At 42.3% G+C, this 16,684-nt stretch overlaps 1 protein-coding gene across 1 annotated transcript in view; it reads right to left on the reverse strand.

The window, feature by feature from the left end:
* The window catches only part of CTNNA2 (catenin alpha 2), a 613,234-nt gene that overhangs the window by 40,219 nt on the left and 556,331 nt on the right, over positions 1-16,684 (reverse strand). Inside the window, exons 15-17 of the mRNA XM_070948152.1 lie at positions 12,923-13,104; positions 9,214-9,319; positions 859-993 (exon numbers count right to left, since the gene is read on the reverse strand). Of these exons, the coding sequence (XP_070804253.1) occupies positions 859-993; positions 9,214-9,319; positions 12,923-13,104 (423 nt within the window). The remainder of the gene's footprint in view (positions 1-858; positions 994-9,213; positions 9,320-12,922; positions 13,105-16,684) is intronic.

Raw genomic sequence — 16,684 nt, forward strand, 5'->3', positions numbered from 1 at the left:
TTCACTTCCCAACTGTCTGACTAGCTTAACAAATTACCATGATTCACTTAATAACTGTGGCTAGAAAGGTTGTAAAATGGGGCAAAACCCACTTAACAAACATCTCACTTAACAACATAAAGTTGGGGCTCAATTGTGGTCGTTAAGTCGAGGACTACCTACATAATGTCTATGGCCATGTTTTTTTAGGTGAGAACATTTCTTTTGGACAAAGGATTATGTTTTATGAGTTACTTTGGTACAAAAAAAACCAGAATCAGGCTGTTCTTGAAGTCTCGGCCCCTCAAAGAACTTGCTCACATGTGTGTCTTTTACACCAGGGATCTCCAACCTTGGCAACTTTAAGACTTATGGATTTCAACTCCCAGAATGCCCCAGCCAGCAAAAACATGGCTGGCTGAGGAATTCTGGGACTTGAAGTCCACAAATCTGTCTACATTTATTGTCTCCCCCCCTTAAAGGAAGGTGAGTGAAATATTCATGTTGAGGTTCACCTGGACCGAGAGGCTTAAGGTTATCTCAGTTTAGACGAGGTGAAGTGTGTATAAAAAGTGGAACTTTCCTATCATCAGAGAAGGAAAGACCATTTGGCTGCCCAATCCTTGCTAAATATAAAACCGAGCTCCTATTAATAATGGATTTAATAATCTCATTTTATTATATTTTTAATGGGCATGAAGAGCATAAGCTCTTTGGATAGGTGACATAGCAATGAAGTCTCCGGTTACTTCATAAAACTGGAATAATGTGGCTTTTCGAAGGCAAAGACATATATGTTTTCCAAAAGGAGGGAAGGGAGGGAAACCACTAATTTAAAATTAAGACATGCTATAACAGGAAAACACAGGAATGTCTTACCCCGGAAACAATCAGTTCTCCGCCAAGGTTTTGGACTTCTGCTTTGACCTTGCTACAGATATTAAGCTGGTGACAGTAAAGGGCAATGCGTTGAAGGTAGGCGAGCAGATCTTGCTTACAGGCTGAATCGGGACACTGCGAAGGGAAAGAGAGAGAAGCGGCTTAAAATTTGATTTATTGCTATTGAGATGCTGAATGTGCAGAGAAAACTCAGTCACTTTGAGGTATTCAACTTTGAGGGGTGATACCGCAATCCTCGCTCGATTGTTTGGTGATTGGTTTCACACAGACCAGATCTTGTCTCGCTTACTTTGGCTTCACAATTCATGCGAGGAAATTCACTGGAGAAAGTCTCAGAGCTGCGTTTTCAAAAGGCAACTGGACTCTCTTTGTTTTTTTTCCTTGAAGACTTTTAGCTTCTCATTCAAGAAGCTTCATCGGTTTACCGTTCATTCATGTCATGAGCCGTGGTGGCGCAGTATTGCAGGCTGACTCTGCCCGCAGTCTGGAGTTCAATCCTGACCAGCTCAAGGTTGACTCAGCTTTCCATCCTTCCGAGGTCGGTAAAATGAGGGCCCAGATCGTTGAGGGAAATATGCTGATCCTGTAAACTACTTAGAGAGGAGCTGTAAAGCACTGGGAAGCGGTATATAAATCTAAGTGCTATTTTTTTTTTATTTGATTTATATGCCGCCCTTCTCCGGAGACTCAGGGCGGCTTACAATGCGCGTTAAGCAACAGCCTTCATTCTTTTGTATATTTATACAAAGTCAGCTTATTGCCCCCACAACTGGGTCCTCAATTTACCTACCTTAGAAAGGATGGAAGGCTGAGTCAACCTTGAGCCTTGGCGAGATTCGAACCTGCAGTAATTGCAGGCAGCTGGTCTTAATAACCAGCTTAATAACAGGGTGCCTTAGACCACTGTACTACCAAGGCCCTTATTGCTATTGCTATTGTCGGAATCAATAAAGCTTCTTGGATGAGAAGTGAAAAGTCTTCAAGGAAAAAAAATAAAACCAGTCCAGCTGCCTTTTGAAAAAACACCTTTGGAGGATTGAGAAACTCCATAGTCACTGGAGAAAGCAATTATGCTGGGAAGAGTTAGTGGTAAATGGAAACCAGGCAGGGATGAGCTGCTGGGGGTTCGCAGGGGTTCGGGAGAACCTCTAGTTAAGATTCTGTGCAGTTCGGAGAACCCCTAAATCCCACTCCTGGCTGGCCCCACCCCACCCCACCCCACCCACCCCTCCCCTCCCCTCCCAGGAGTCCCCATGAGGCCCATTTTGGATGCAGGTAAGTGCAGGACGTGCACAGAGGCTTGGGAAGGCCAGAAATGTCCCATTTCCAGCTTCCAGAGGGCCTCCGGAGCCTGGTGAGGCTGTTTTCGCCCTCTTGTAGACTCGAGGAAAGCCTCCAGAGCCCGGGGAGGGCAAAAACGCCCCCGGCCATGGTGCAGGAGGCCGACTAGGCCACACCCACCATGGCCACGCCCACCCAGCAACCGGACAGAGAACCCCTTGCTAAAATTTTTGAAGCCCACCTTTGAAACCAGGCCATCAAAGGACAAAGTAAGACAATCACAAAATACCAATAGGAAAAGGTAGTAGGAAAGATGAAAAAGGATAATAGTAATACAGCTCTACTACCTGAATAAAATAAATGATAAATCTTTTTTCTTTCCCAGCACAAAACGGTAGGTCCGGAACTCAAGAAGGCCAAAGAGAGAGAAACAGAGAAAGCAAGCACAGCCATCGTTCGTCACTTACCCGATGAACTGTAAAGCAGACAGCAAAAATATCGTTTCCATCTCCTTAGGATATGTTTCAGGTTGCACATAAAATTCTCTCCGTGCACAATATACTATCTTTTATGATGGTAGAGAACGAACCACATCGAGAGGAGAGGTTTTCAGCCCAGAAAGCAGTAATAACGAACTACAACCAGGAAATGGTCATTTTTACTCCACTGGCGGAACGACACCTGTGGCACTCTTTGGACATGCTTTACAAATCAAAACAACACGGGGCGCAATTCAGTTTAGCTAAACGGAGCAAGTACTGTCTGAAGGGTTTGTAATCCCCGCAGAAACCTGGAACATAATTTATAAGGCAGGTACCGAAGAGAGAGGAAGGCTAGTGATATAACCGAAGATACTGCACGGGTAGCCCTCGACTTAAGACCAGTTATGATGGACTCCCCCTAAAAGGTACAGGTAGTCCTCGACTTATGGCCACAATTGAGCCCAAAATTTCTATCGCTAAGCAAGAAAGTTGTTAAGCAAGTTTTGCCCCATTTATTTACGAACTTTCTTGCCACAAGTTGTTCAGCGAATCACTGAAGTTGTTAAGTTAGTAACACGGCTGTTAAGTGAATCTGACTTCACCATTGATTTTGCTGGTCAGAAGGTCGCAAAAGGGGATCACATCAGAGGAGGGTTTAAGCAGGTTCTGACCAGTTCTGGCGAACCGGTAGCGGAAATTTTGAGTAGTTCGGAGAACCGGTAAATACCACCTCTGACTGGCCCCGCCCCCATCTATTCTCTGCCTCCCGAGTCCCAGCTGATTCGGAGGAAATGGGGATTTTGCAGTAACCTTCCCCTGCCATGCCCACCAAGACATGCCACTCCCACTAAGCCACACCCACAGAACCGGTAGTAAAAAATTTTGAATCCCATCACATGACCCTGGGACACGGCAACCAACATAAATACAAGCCAGTTGCCAATCGTCCAAATTCTGATCACATGACTAGAATAACAGGCTAATAAAGTTGGAAGGGACCTTAGAGGTCGTCTAGTCCAGAGGTCCCCAACCCCTGGTTCCGTGGAGTGGCACTGGGATGTGGCAAGCCAGAAACTGATCCGCACAAAGAAGCAAAACCTCATCCGCAGGATGCAGGCAACATGCAAAACCACGCCCCTTCCTGTCCGCAGAAAAACCTCCCTCCATGGAATCGGTTGCTGGTGCCCAAAAGGTTGGGGGCTGTTGTTCTATTCCAACCTCCTGTTCAAGTAGGAAATCTTATACCATTTCAGACAAATGATTGTCTAATCTTTTGTAAAAGACTTCAGGATTTGTTCTGACCTAGGCTTCCTTTGAATGTATACAGCATAATCTTAGTCCTGGCAAAACCTCTTTTGTTTACACGCCTGTGAATTATTGTCGGTGATCGCGTGCAAAGGGCGTGCACGAAGAGAACCGGTGGTAACGCCAGTTGGAACCCACCACTGGGGTGGGGGGGGGGGCAGTCAGAATTTTTACGACCGGTTCTCCGAACTACTCAAAATTTCCGCTACCGGTTCTCCAGAACTGGTCAGAACCTGCTGAAACCCACCTCTGCCTGTGATCACCATTTGAAAACTTCCCAGCTAGATTCCAACAAGCAAAAAACAATTTGGGAAGCCAGATTCATTTAATGATTGCATAAGTCACATAATAGCTGCAGAGGTTTTCTTGACCACCGCAGCAAAAGAGGTCGTAAAGTCAGGAGCGACTCATTTAACATCTGCCTCGCTTAGCTATGGTTCCCAATTGAAGTGGTAAGTTGAGGACTACCTGGGTCAGAGGTCTTCAAATTTGGCAGCTTTAAGACTTGTGGACTTCAACTCCCAGAATTCTCCAGCCAGAGAATTCTGGGAGTTGAAGTCCACAAGTCTTAAAGCTGCCAAGTTTGAAGACCTCTGACCTAGAGTAAAGCCAGATGGGCGTCAGTCCAAATTCAGTTGGACTCTACTACTGATGAAGATAAGTGGAAAATGTGGGAACATATTTTATGACATTGGTCATTCGTGTTTAGAGTTGTTTGCCCCAACTGGGAATAATTTTGTAGATTTGCACATTGGGATCTTTCTCACCTCCAACAGGAGATATAAAGGACTTTTAGAACTGAATATAACAGTTATTCAGAATATAACAGGATAACAGAGTTGGAAGGGACCTGGGAGGTCTTCTAGTCCAACCCCCTGCTCAAGCAGAAGACCCTGTATCATTTTAGACAAATGGCTGTCCAGTCTCTTCTTGTAAATCTCCAGTGATGAAGAACCCTCAAAAAAGGGGAGGTTAGGCAGAACAAATGGCTGCCCAACCTCTTCTTAAAACTCTCCAGTGATGTAACTTCTGGTGGCAAGCTGTTCCACTGGCTAGTTGTGATCACTGTTAGGAAATTTCTCCTTAATTCCAGGTTGCTTCTCTCCTTGATTAGTTTCCATCCATTGTTTCTTGTCCTGCATTCTGGTGCTTTGGAAAATAAATTGACCCTCTCTTCTTTGTGGCAGCCCCTCAAATATTGGAAGACTGTTAACATGTAACCCCTAGTCCTTCTCTTTGTTAGATGCAGTTCCTGAAAACATTTTTCATAGAATTTAGAAGAAACCAGCGCCGAATTACATGGCCCCTTGGGAGGATAAAATCCAGGTGCCCATTAAAACGAGAGTAAAAAATACACAGGTGGCCAGCCTCCACCATACATACTATATATTATTATTTTTTCTCATATTATTTTTAAATCAGCCTCTCTTAAGAATTTCTTGGGGCAGTTAAAGCTAATCTCTTCTTCCATAATGCCAGGAAATTGTCTCCTTCTTTTTCTTCCCAAAGTTGCCCCATCTTTCAAGTCCAAATCTCAGAGGTCTATTTTTTTTTTTTTTTTTACTTAGCTGCCAGTTAGCACAGTCGCATTTATTCCACTCCAGAGATCCTGCATTTGAAATATACTTTGAGATTAAATCCTCCAGGGAGACGACAAAAGCCTCAAATGGAAGGAGCAAATTAAAACTATCTCTTTCTCTCTCTGTTTCTCTCTTTCTCTTTAGCGCCGTAATTAAAAATGAAACAGCCTATAAAAAAAGTTAATGCTGCAAAGAGGTCTCAAAACTTCGATAAAAATTTCCCCAGTTTTGAGGCTCTGAGGAAAGACAAATAAACTCAGCGACTTTAAAAAATCCAAAAAACTAGTAATAATGAGGCTTTCAAAAATTCTGCTGGTACTCCCAACTCGGCTGAGCAGCTGTTCTGTTTTTATTTTAGATCACTGCCGGGTAGTTATGGGTTCCCTTTGTGATTTGCTTGGGTTTTTCGATTTTTTTAAAGTGAACTTTTGAGGATATTCCTCCAAACCAACAAAGGAATTCTTTAGGAGGCTCTTATAGGGCAGACTGGAAACATTTCCTTGCTCAGATTCACTTTTAAAGGATCAATTAAATATCAGCAGGTGTGGAAGATTTGTTTTAAAGACAGAGCTGTTGTTAGGATATTGAATGTAGTAGCTGGAACAGTAAAATGTACAATGATCTAGAACACGCAGTTGTAATTGAGTAGTTAAGAGAGTGCTGATACATGCATGAGGCATTCTATGCTATGATTGGTCGCTGTAAGTACAAAGGGGGCGTTTCTCTTTTTTCCCGCCTTTTTCTCTTCTGTGCGTTCTGTATACTGTTTTAGATTTACCTCGCGATTTTACTACGTTCCTGATTATCTTGTTTGCTACAAATATAAATGTTACATATATTTATTTATCTAAAACTACAAGTTCGTGTCAGTGTCTTTGACTTCGTTTGGAGAGCTGCTGCATAATTCTCTGACCATTATCCTTTTTCAAATGGTAAATTAGAAATTTTCACTGTTGGCGGAAGCTCGCCATACCCAGGTTTAATTGTAAGTTTGGGTTACACGAAACCTGACGATGGCAGGTCAGAAAATCCAGCATATAAAAGCCATCGGCTTCATGGGAGTAAATAGAATGGGAAATATTGATAGTCTTCAACTTGTGACCATACATTTAGTGAGCGTTCAAAGTAACAATGGCACTGAAAAAAGTGACTTATGACCGTTTTCCACTCTTAGTGAAAGCAGCATCCCCGTGATCAAAATTCAGGGGCTTGGCAACCGACTCGTATTTATAATGGTTTCAGTGTCCCAGGATCATGCGATCATCACCTTTTGCGACCTTCTGACAAGCAAAGTCCATGAGAAAGTCAGACTCACTTAACAACCATGTTACTCACTTAACAACTGCAGTGATTCACCTAACAATTGTGGAAATGAAAGGCCATAAATAGGGGCAAAACTCACTTAACAACTGGGTTAATAAGTGTTAACAACGGATTTCCGGAAGTGTGGAATTCAACTCCCAGAATCTACAGCAAAGGCTATGCCTGTGATGGTGAACCTATGGCACGCGTGCCTGAGGTGACACGCAGAGCACTCTCTGTGGGCATGCAAACCGTGGCCAGCTACTCTTCTGGTTTCGGGTGTGTGCATGTGCGCTGGCCAGCTGGCCTTTGCAGGCGCTGGAGCGCTGGAAAATGGCCTGAAAATGGCCAAAAAACAGGCTGGGAAACAGCCCGAAAAACGGCTTGAAAAACGGCCAAAAACAGACATGTACGCGCCGGCCAGCTGGTCTTTGGGTTTCCGGTGCTCCGGCATGGGCGAAGGCCAGCTGGCTGGTGCATATTCACACCGGCACTCCAGTGTGCACGCATGAACACACATTCCGGTTTGGCCACTCGGTGCCGAAAAGGTTCACCATCACTGGGCTATGCAGACTGGGGGATTATAACAGAACAGAATAACAGAGTTGGAAGGGACCTTGTAGGTCATCTAGTCCAACCCCCTGCCTAAGCAGGAGACCCTAGACCATTTCTGACAGATGGCAGTCCAGTCTCTTCTTGAAAGCTTCCAGGGATGAAGTTCCCACAGCCTCCGAAGGCAACTTCTGTTCCATTGGTTGATTGTTCAGAAAATTCCCGCTCATTTCCAGCTTGAATCTCTCCTTGATCGGTTTCCATCAATTATTCCTTGTCTGGCCTTCAGGTGCTTTGGAAAACAGGTTGACCCCCTCCTCTCTGTGGCAGCCCCTGAAATAACTGGAACACTGCTATCATGTCTCCCGTTGTCCTTTTCTTCTGGGAGTTGAAGTCCACTTTCCGGAAATTCGATTCTACCTGCTAGCTATCAATGGATCTTCACTCGCTGCACCCTGCCGAAGATTCATCTAATCCTAACAAGACTCCCTGTGCTGCAAGAATGGCTTCTCCCAGAGAACAAATCCTACAAATGCAATGTACTACATAAAACTCTGCAATTAAATAATACTATCTGCTATGCTGCTTTGGAATAGACTGTGACCTCTATGCTCTTCTCTTTCAATTAGTAACAGAACCGTTTCCTGAAGCCATGGCTTCCAGGCAGAACTCCACTTAAGCATGTTTTTTTTATATAGATGGTAAGCTTTTCCCTTTTAAATAGCTGCTTAAAAGTTGGTTACATGAAAAACACTGGCATGACTCATAGGAGATTAAGAACGCCCCACAGACTGCAAAAGAAAACAGGAGAAATGGAAAGACAGGCAGTCCTTGGCTTGCAACCATTCGTTTAGTGACCGTTCACAGTTACAACGGTACTGAAAAAAAAGTGACGGATGACTGTTTTTCACACCAATGACCGTTGCAGCATCCCTATGGTGCAGTGGTGGGTTTCAATTTTTTTTACTACCGGTTCTGTGGGCATGGCTTGGTGGGCGTGGCAGGGGAAGATACTGTAAAATCTCCATTCCCACCCCAATCCAGGGGAAGGTTACTGCAAAATCCCCATTTCCTCCCAATCAGCTGGGATTTGGGAGGCAGAGAATAGATGGGGGTGGGGCCAGTCAGAATTTTTACTACCGGTTCTCCGAACTACTCAAAATTTCCGCTATCGGTTCTCCAGAACTGGTCAGAACCTGCTGAAACCCACCTCTGCTATGGTCACATGATCAATATTGGCCACTTGGCAACTGGTTCACAAAAATGACGGTTGTAGTGTCTCGGGGTCATGTGATCCCCTTTTGCGACCTTCTGACAAGCAAATTCCACGGGGAAGCCAGATTCATTTAACAACCATGTTACGAACTTAACAAGCACTGTGATTCACTTAACAACTGTGGCAAGAAAGGTTGTAAAATGAGGCAAAACTCACTTAACAACTGTCTCATTTAGCAACAGAAATCTTGGTCTCAATTATTGTCCTAAGTCAAGGTCTAACTATACAATTCTCCTTGATGTGATCCTAATAAGGTGAAAAAAATTTTCACGGCCCATCCCCCGTCAGGTACCATGAAAATGTTTAGGAACTATAACTCCCAGAATTCTCGGAGGCACCCAAGCCAGTTAGCATACTGAGTGGAAGTTCAGGACTCTCTCTCTCTCTCTGTGTGTGTTTGTGTGTTTCTTTTTCTATTATATATGCACAGCACCTTGCTGAGGAAAGCTGCTTTAATCAGAAAGAAACACATTACAATTCCAGGCACGCAATCATGACGGGGAGAAACGGTTCGCTCTGCTGCTCAAGCTCATCTCGAGAGCAGCTCTGAAATTACCTGATCGGCCACCGCCCGCGCCAGTTTGTCCATTCTGGAGCCGGCTTCTGCAATTTTCTTGGCGGCATTTATGACATCGGAGGTATTCTTCAGTGGCCCTTTACCCCTAGAAGAGACAAGGGGAAAGCCGTTGACTTAATGCTTGGAAATGAAAATGAATTTGAATATAACTACTTTATTTGGTTCAAGTGTGATTAGACACACAAGGAATTTGTCTCTGGTACAGAAGCACTCAGTGTACACGCAAAGCAACAACAATAATAAATTATTACATTTAAATGAATAAATAAAGCTGAATTGCTCTGGGACTTTAGAATTCAAACAGACAGACAGCTGCCACAGACTTAACATTTGTTGATTAGAAAGATGCAAAAAATCTGGATAGTGGACGTGGCAGTACCTGGAGACAGCAAAACAGAAGAAAAAGAACTGGAGAAGATAACAAAATACGAAGACCTGCAAATAAAAATAGAATGACTGTGGTAAAAGCAAGCAGAAGTAGTTCCAATAATAATGGGCACCTTGGATGCAATCCCAAAACAAGGGGAACGCTACTTGAATACCATTGGCATTGGCAATTTCACCATCAGTCAATTGCAAAAAGCAGCTTTGCTAAGAACAACTTCCATCCTGCAATGAGATCTATAACACCATCAAACAACCAGATCTGCCTATCCCGGGTCCTTGGAAAGGACTTGATAGGTAGACAAAAATGCCAAATCCAGTCTGAACATCTAATGACAAACTAATAATAATAATAATAATAATAATAATAATAATAATAATAATAATGAGAAGGAGAAGAAGAAGAAGAAGAAGAAGAAGAAGAAGAAGAAGAAGAAGAAGAAGAAGAAGAAGAAGAAGAAGAAGAAGAAGAAGAAGAAGAAGAAGAAGAAGAAGAAGAAGATGATCTTGTGGGACTTTCGAATACAGACGGATCGTCATTTGGAACATAGCACTCCAGATATCACAGTTGTTGAGGGCCAAAGCATACAGTTTATTGATATCGCTGTACCAGGAGATGCCAGAGTCGAAGAAAAAGAACTGGAAAAAAATCATGAAATATCACGACCTGGCCATCGAAACTACACGGTTATGGATGAAACATGTAACAGTGATACCCATTGTCATAGGGGCACTTGGTACCATGTCCACAAATTTTACAAAACACATCAAGAAATGGCAGCTTCCTGCAATAACACCAGAGGAACTGCAAAAAAAAAAAATAATAATAAAAAAATGTGCTAGTCGGAACATCATATATTTTAAGAAGATACTTGGTTGATACCTAGGACGCTGGCAGCAACCCGTATCAACCATTAGCATCAGTCACTCGTATTTGTGACACATTTTTAAATGTGACACAACATGACTGAGTTTCATGTTTAATGAATAAAAGAGATAATAATACCAATAAAAAGTGGAATAAAGATAATAATGATAAATAATACTACTACTGAGACACTACATGGATAAATATACACAGACATTAGGCAGCACTGTGAAAATTATGTGGTTAGCAGACTGATGGCACAAGGGAAAAGAACTGTTCCCGTGTCTAGTTGAAATTGCATCTGCTATGGAACTGCATCTATATGGAGTATGCAATACTCTTCAACATCTTCATCAATGATTGGGATGAAGGGATAGATGGGGAACTCATCATATTTGCAGATGACACCAAGCTGGCAGGAATAGCCAACACTCCAGAAGATCTCCTTAAGATACAGAAGGATCTTGACAGACTTGAACATTGGGCGCTATCCAACAAAATAAAATTCAAGAGTGAAAAAAGTGAGGTTCTACATTTAGGCAAGAAAAACCAAATGCACAGGTATAGTATAGGTGGTACCTAGCTCAATAGTAGTAATTGTGGAGGGATCTTGGAGTCCTAGTGAACAATCACCTAAATATGAGCCAGCCATGTGCAGCAGCTGCCAAAAAAGCCAACACAGTTCTGGGCTGCATAAACAGAGGGATAGAATCAAGATCACATGAAGTGTTAATGCCACTTTGTAATGCCTTGGTAAGGCCACACTTGGAATTCTGCATCCAGTTTTGGTCGCCACGATGTAAAAAAGATGTGGAGACTCTAGAAAGAGTGCAAGGAAGAACAACAAAGATGATTAAGGGATTGGAGGCTAAAACATATGAAGAATGGTTGCTGGAATTGGGTATGTCTAGTCTGATGAAAAGAAGGACTAGGGGAGACATGGTAACAGTGTTCCAATATCTCAGGGGTTGCCACAAAGAAGAGGGGGTCAAGCTATTCTCCAAAGCACCTGAAGGCAGGACAAGAAGTAACGGGTGGAAACTAATCAAGGAGAGAAGCAACTTGGAACTAAGGAGAAATTTCCTGACAGTGAGAACAATTAATCAGTGGAACAACTCGCCTCCAGAAGTTGTAAATGCTCCAACACTGGAAATTTTTAAGAAAAGATTGGACAACCATTTGTGTGAAATGGTATAAGGCTTCCCGCCTCACCAGGAGGTTGGACTAGAAGACCTCCAAGGTCCCTTCCAACTCTTTCATTCCGTTATTTTGTTAAACAGTTTGTGCTCAGGATGCGAGGGGTCTGCAGATATTTTTTTTCAGCCCTCCTTCTGACCCACACAATATGCAGCTTTTCTATGGAAGAATGGCTGGTTTTTTTCTGCAATCTTGACTATCCGCTGGTGTCCGTGCCTGTCCTGTACGGTTGCTATACCAAACCAGACAGTTATAGACGTGCAAATGACAAGACTCAATAATTCCTCTATAAAACTGTATCAATAGTTCCATTTTCGTTTTTCATATTCTTGCAGAACTGCGAGATGACTGTTTCCCCAATTTAGCATACCATGCTCTTTAAACTACTTATTAGAGTATAGGTTAGGAGATTTGGGGGTGGGGGCTGAGGGAGGCAATGTAGATGTATAGCTACTCCAAAATGCTTTGCCAGCAGTTTGGTCTCGATTTTGCCTCCGAGCTCCTGAACTTAATTGTAGATGCATTTTTAAAAGTGTTCATTAAGAGGGTATTCCTGGAGGAATGCAAAACAGCGAAAGGGCTCAACGTTTCCCCCACCCTCCGGCTCCCCAAGCTGGATTTAATGTAAAATTGGCCAGATCCAATCCCGAAATGGGTCAGAGTTCAGCAGGGACATAAAAGAAAGCAGCTTTACACTTGCACAAAGTTGAATATTATCAGGCAGGTTTGTTAAAATGCTGGTTGAGTTTCAGATCATTATTTATGTATTTATTTTTGCAATTGCTCGTCCAGCTGTTCGGCTAATTTGTTTATTAGATTTGTATTGCATCATTAATATTTTATAAGTAGCTCAAGGTGATGAACATACATATCAATCTTTCCGCCAGAGGTGGTGTTCGACTGGTTCGGCGAACCGGTAAATACCATCTCTGGCTGGCCCCGCCCCTGCCCACTCGCTCGCTCTTTGAAAACATTTTACTTCTCATCCGAGAAGCTTCTTCAGTTCTTGAAAACATTTCGCTTCTCATCCAAGAAGCCTCTTCAGTTCTTCTTGAAGAAGTTTTGCATCTCAGTTCTTCTGAAGAAGCTTCTTGGATGAGAAGTGAAAAAACAACAACAACAAGAAAATCCAGTTGACTTTTGAACAGCACCTTTGGGACACCATGGCCTACCTACCTGGGTGACTTGAGAATCTCCATAGACAACCCTCACAAGGACAAACTTCACTGATTGACCTACCTGGTGAAGTCCGTCATTTCCATCATGATCATGCACATCTGTTTGGCTAGGACGATGATGTCATTCCCGCTGTCATCCCATTTGGCCACCTCGGCGTCCAGTTTGCTCTTTTCTTGATGGAATATTTCTACCTGCTCAGCTATTTTTGCCTTCTCTTCCTGAGGAAGCTGAGCCATGATGGCCTGTATTAAACCACACAGAATCGTGTAATTTTAAGACGTGTCAGGAATGGAAACTTTGAGTTAGCTTCTCACCGCTTCTCCTAAGTAGGAAAATCATTTTAAAGATGCCGTGTTATCCATTCTGGCCTTCATTTGAATCTAATCTGATTATTTGTGCTTCGGTTTCTGCTGACGAGGCATCCTTCAAGGCAGGGGTGAAATGCTCCCGGTTCGGACCGGATCGCCCGATCTGGTAGCGATGGCGGGGGATGGTTCGGAGAACCAGTAACAAAAATCCCTCCCCACTCCCACGCCCAGCTGAGCTGCGCAATCGTCAGAGGCTTTTTATTTTATTTTTAAAAGCATTTTTTCTACAACCTCTTCGGTCGAAAAAATGCTTTTAAAAGTAAAAAAAAGAAGCCTCTGCCGATCAGGGAAGTCAGCTGGGATCGTCAGAGGCTTTTAAAAGCATTTTTTAACAACCTCTTTGGCTGAAGAGGTTGTAGAAAAAATGGTTTTAAAAGTTTTTTTTTAAAAGTTGGCCACGCCCACTCAGTTATATTACCCCCCCCAAGCCACGCCCACAGAACCGGTAGTAACAAATTTTACATTTCACCACTGCTTCAGGGGTCTCCAAACTTGGCGACTTTAAGACTTGTGGACTTCAACTCCCAGAATTCCTCTGGCAGCCATGCTGATTGAGGAATTCTGGGACTTGAAGTGCACAAGTCTTAATGACCCAAGTTTGAGATTTGGATCACCGATGCCAACAAACCAACTTTCTCAGAGCTGGACCAGCCAGTGTTCAATGTCAGTTCTGGCGTGTTTTTCTGAACTCAGCAACAAACAAGCAACCAACAGTCTGCTGGCACCTTAAAAATGAAATATCTATTATCGCAGAATCTTTCATGGGTCAAGGACTACTTCATTAGCTACCAGAAAGGGGAAAAAACAGCTCAAAACTCAGTATAATTACAATATAGTAACAGATGGCCCTAATTTGGCTAGCGAGCTGGATCATAGTCGGTGACAATCTGCACAGAACTGGAACATCAAACTCTGCCACTGATGCCACAAGAAAACTCTGAAATTTTGGAAGCCGTTTGTGAACTTGTGTTAAATACAATAACAGACTGTTAAGAGAGGGCTTTGAAGATGAGTCTTCTTCTTGGGGTTACCTGTTACCTCTTTCTTTTTGTAGTGAAAAGATGGTGGGTCGGCTTGATTGATAGACAATAGATTTCTACAACGGTAGATTTCTTTTCACGTAACATAGCATTTTTAGTAATTATAGATGGGAAAGTTTATAACTACTTGTAGCTCTGTTACGCAATGTGGGGAGAAGGCTTCAGATATTTGAATTATTCTTTTCTTAGCATTAAACCAGGGTAGACATTTTATGTTTAATGTTAATATTAATAATATATTTGTTACTTGTTTATATATATTTTCTATGTGTTATTTGGTTTGGGAGTCAAAGTTTTCTTCTTTCTGTTTTGTATTGTAACTTTGGAGAAAGAGGAAAACAATTATTAAAAAAAGAAGAAGAAGAAAACTCCTAAATTTTCAGTCCTTGATAGACTTTTGTGTGCTCCGGAATTCGTGCTGTGCAAGTTTCTAGAGGAATTTGAAAAGAGTTTCAACGGATATCACCATTAAACTGATTCTGAGACTAATGGTAAACACAAGAATTCCACTTTATTTCAACTTTTTTTTGAGGGCGACGCTGCAAGAAAACAGCAAAACAGTCATAATTACTTTTGAAGTTCAAAATAGGGACCTTTCAGTCATGATTCCTTAACTGAAAGTATGTTTAGCTCCAGGGTTATATCCCACTGTTTGGTACATTTAATGGAGTGTAACATAGATTTAAGTGTCATTACATTTTTTTCTTGTTTATGTCACTTTCAATCAGCTATTGCTTCTCTCTACATATTCTTAAAATGCTCTTGGCTTTTTAAAAAATTCACAATTGACCTTTTCCAGAACCAGAATTTGTGGGGGGGGGGAGGTTATCTTGAATCAGGAGATCAGAAAAATTAAGAAAACTGAAAGCTTATCAAATTAGAATTCAGCATCTGAGTTTTAATTAGGCCTTATCAAAGTAGCTCAGCAGTCTGAAATGTTAATGTGCAAACCCAACACAACAACAACAACAGCTTCCCCTATAAAAAGGCACAGAAATTGAGTCTCTTCTTTGCATCTCAAAAAAACTGCAGCACTGTTTTATGAACCTAATGTTTATTTGCATCTCTAAGATTGTGCATATTTATTTGTGTGTCTGGGTGTGCGTGCACTGTGTCGCACAATGAGTCTTCCTGATATGCGGTATGATTCCAACTTAAGCTAACATTCATTTTTATGCTTCTTCCAACACTGAAATTGGTTTTTTTCCACCCCCCCAAAGAGTGTTTTCTCCTTTTCCTTTTCGGTGGGTTATGCAGTGTATAAATTCCCGTTTTATTTACTTCTAATCCACAATAAATGTGGAGTCGTTAAACAACAAATAACTTCTATGGAGTGGTGTTACCGCCACATATACCTTCCGGTTATACAGAAGCAGAATTATTTTATGGGAAAACATTCCTAGGACTCGTAAGCAACCACACTGAACAACAACAACAAAAAAATATAATGCAGATTTTGTTGGGCAAACTAACAGCCGTCTTCAGGCCCTCATGGAAGGTCAACATGGTCGGGGCAGATCTCACCTTGAGGGACACGATGTTCCAGAAGGTGGGAGTCATGGCAGAGAAGGCCCTTCTCCTGGACATTGTCAGCCAGAATTCCTTGACTGACGGAGCCCACAGCATACCCCTTCTGCTAGCATGGGTGGGCAGGCCAGTTTCCTTTGGATGAGATGGTTCCTCAGATACCTTGCTCCATGCTATGAAGGGTTTTAAAGGTGATAACCAACATCTTTAATTGGAGACTGCCCCACCTGTGCTGGCAAAAGGGGCATAACTGTGGGCCCCATCCAGTTCTGGAGACCTCACTTAAAAAAAAGGAATCGATAAGATAAGAGTGACTCAAGAAATGGACAACAAAAATGGCACAAAATCTGAAGGACAAAACATACCAGGAGAGATTGGAGGAACTGAATATGTACAGTCTGGAGCAGGGGTCTCCAACCTTGGCAACTTTAAGACTTGTGGACTTCAACTCCCAGAGTTCCTCAGCCAACTTTGCTGAGTTGAAGTCTACAAGTCTTAAAGTGGCCAAGGTTGGAGATCCTTGGTCTGGAGGACACAAGGGAAAGGGAAGTACATGACTGAAACGTTTAAATATATTAACAACAATATGTATTCAGTTTGTTAGGTTGGTAGAGCTTCTTAAACAAAATTTATACCATCCTGCAAGCGTGTACAATATACCATCTGGTTGGTTAAAACAGAAGAAAAGGTAGGTTTAATTTTATGGATTATTATCAAAAGTTTGTATGATGAAATGGCCCATAATGCCATTTTTGGTTGGTTGTGATTTTAGCAACTGAAAATTATACTTAGGTATTTTTTTTTTAATTTCAGATGCCATAGCAAAGAATTGTATCAATTCAATTGTGGCTTGAGAAACATGAGACGCTATCTGCAAAGTATTTCAA

Source organism: Pituophis catenifer, unplaced genomic scaffold (assembly GCF_029215685.1).
Source record: "Pituophis catenifer annectens isolate HBS135680 unplaced genomic scaffold, rPitCat1.0.hap2 SCAF_8, whole genome shotgun sequence".
In the NCBI taxonomy this organism is placed as follows: domain Eukaryota; kingdom Metazoa; phylum Chordata; class Lepidosauria; order Squamata; family Colubridae; genus Pituophis; species Pituophis catenifer.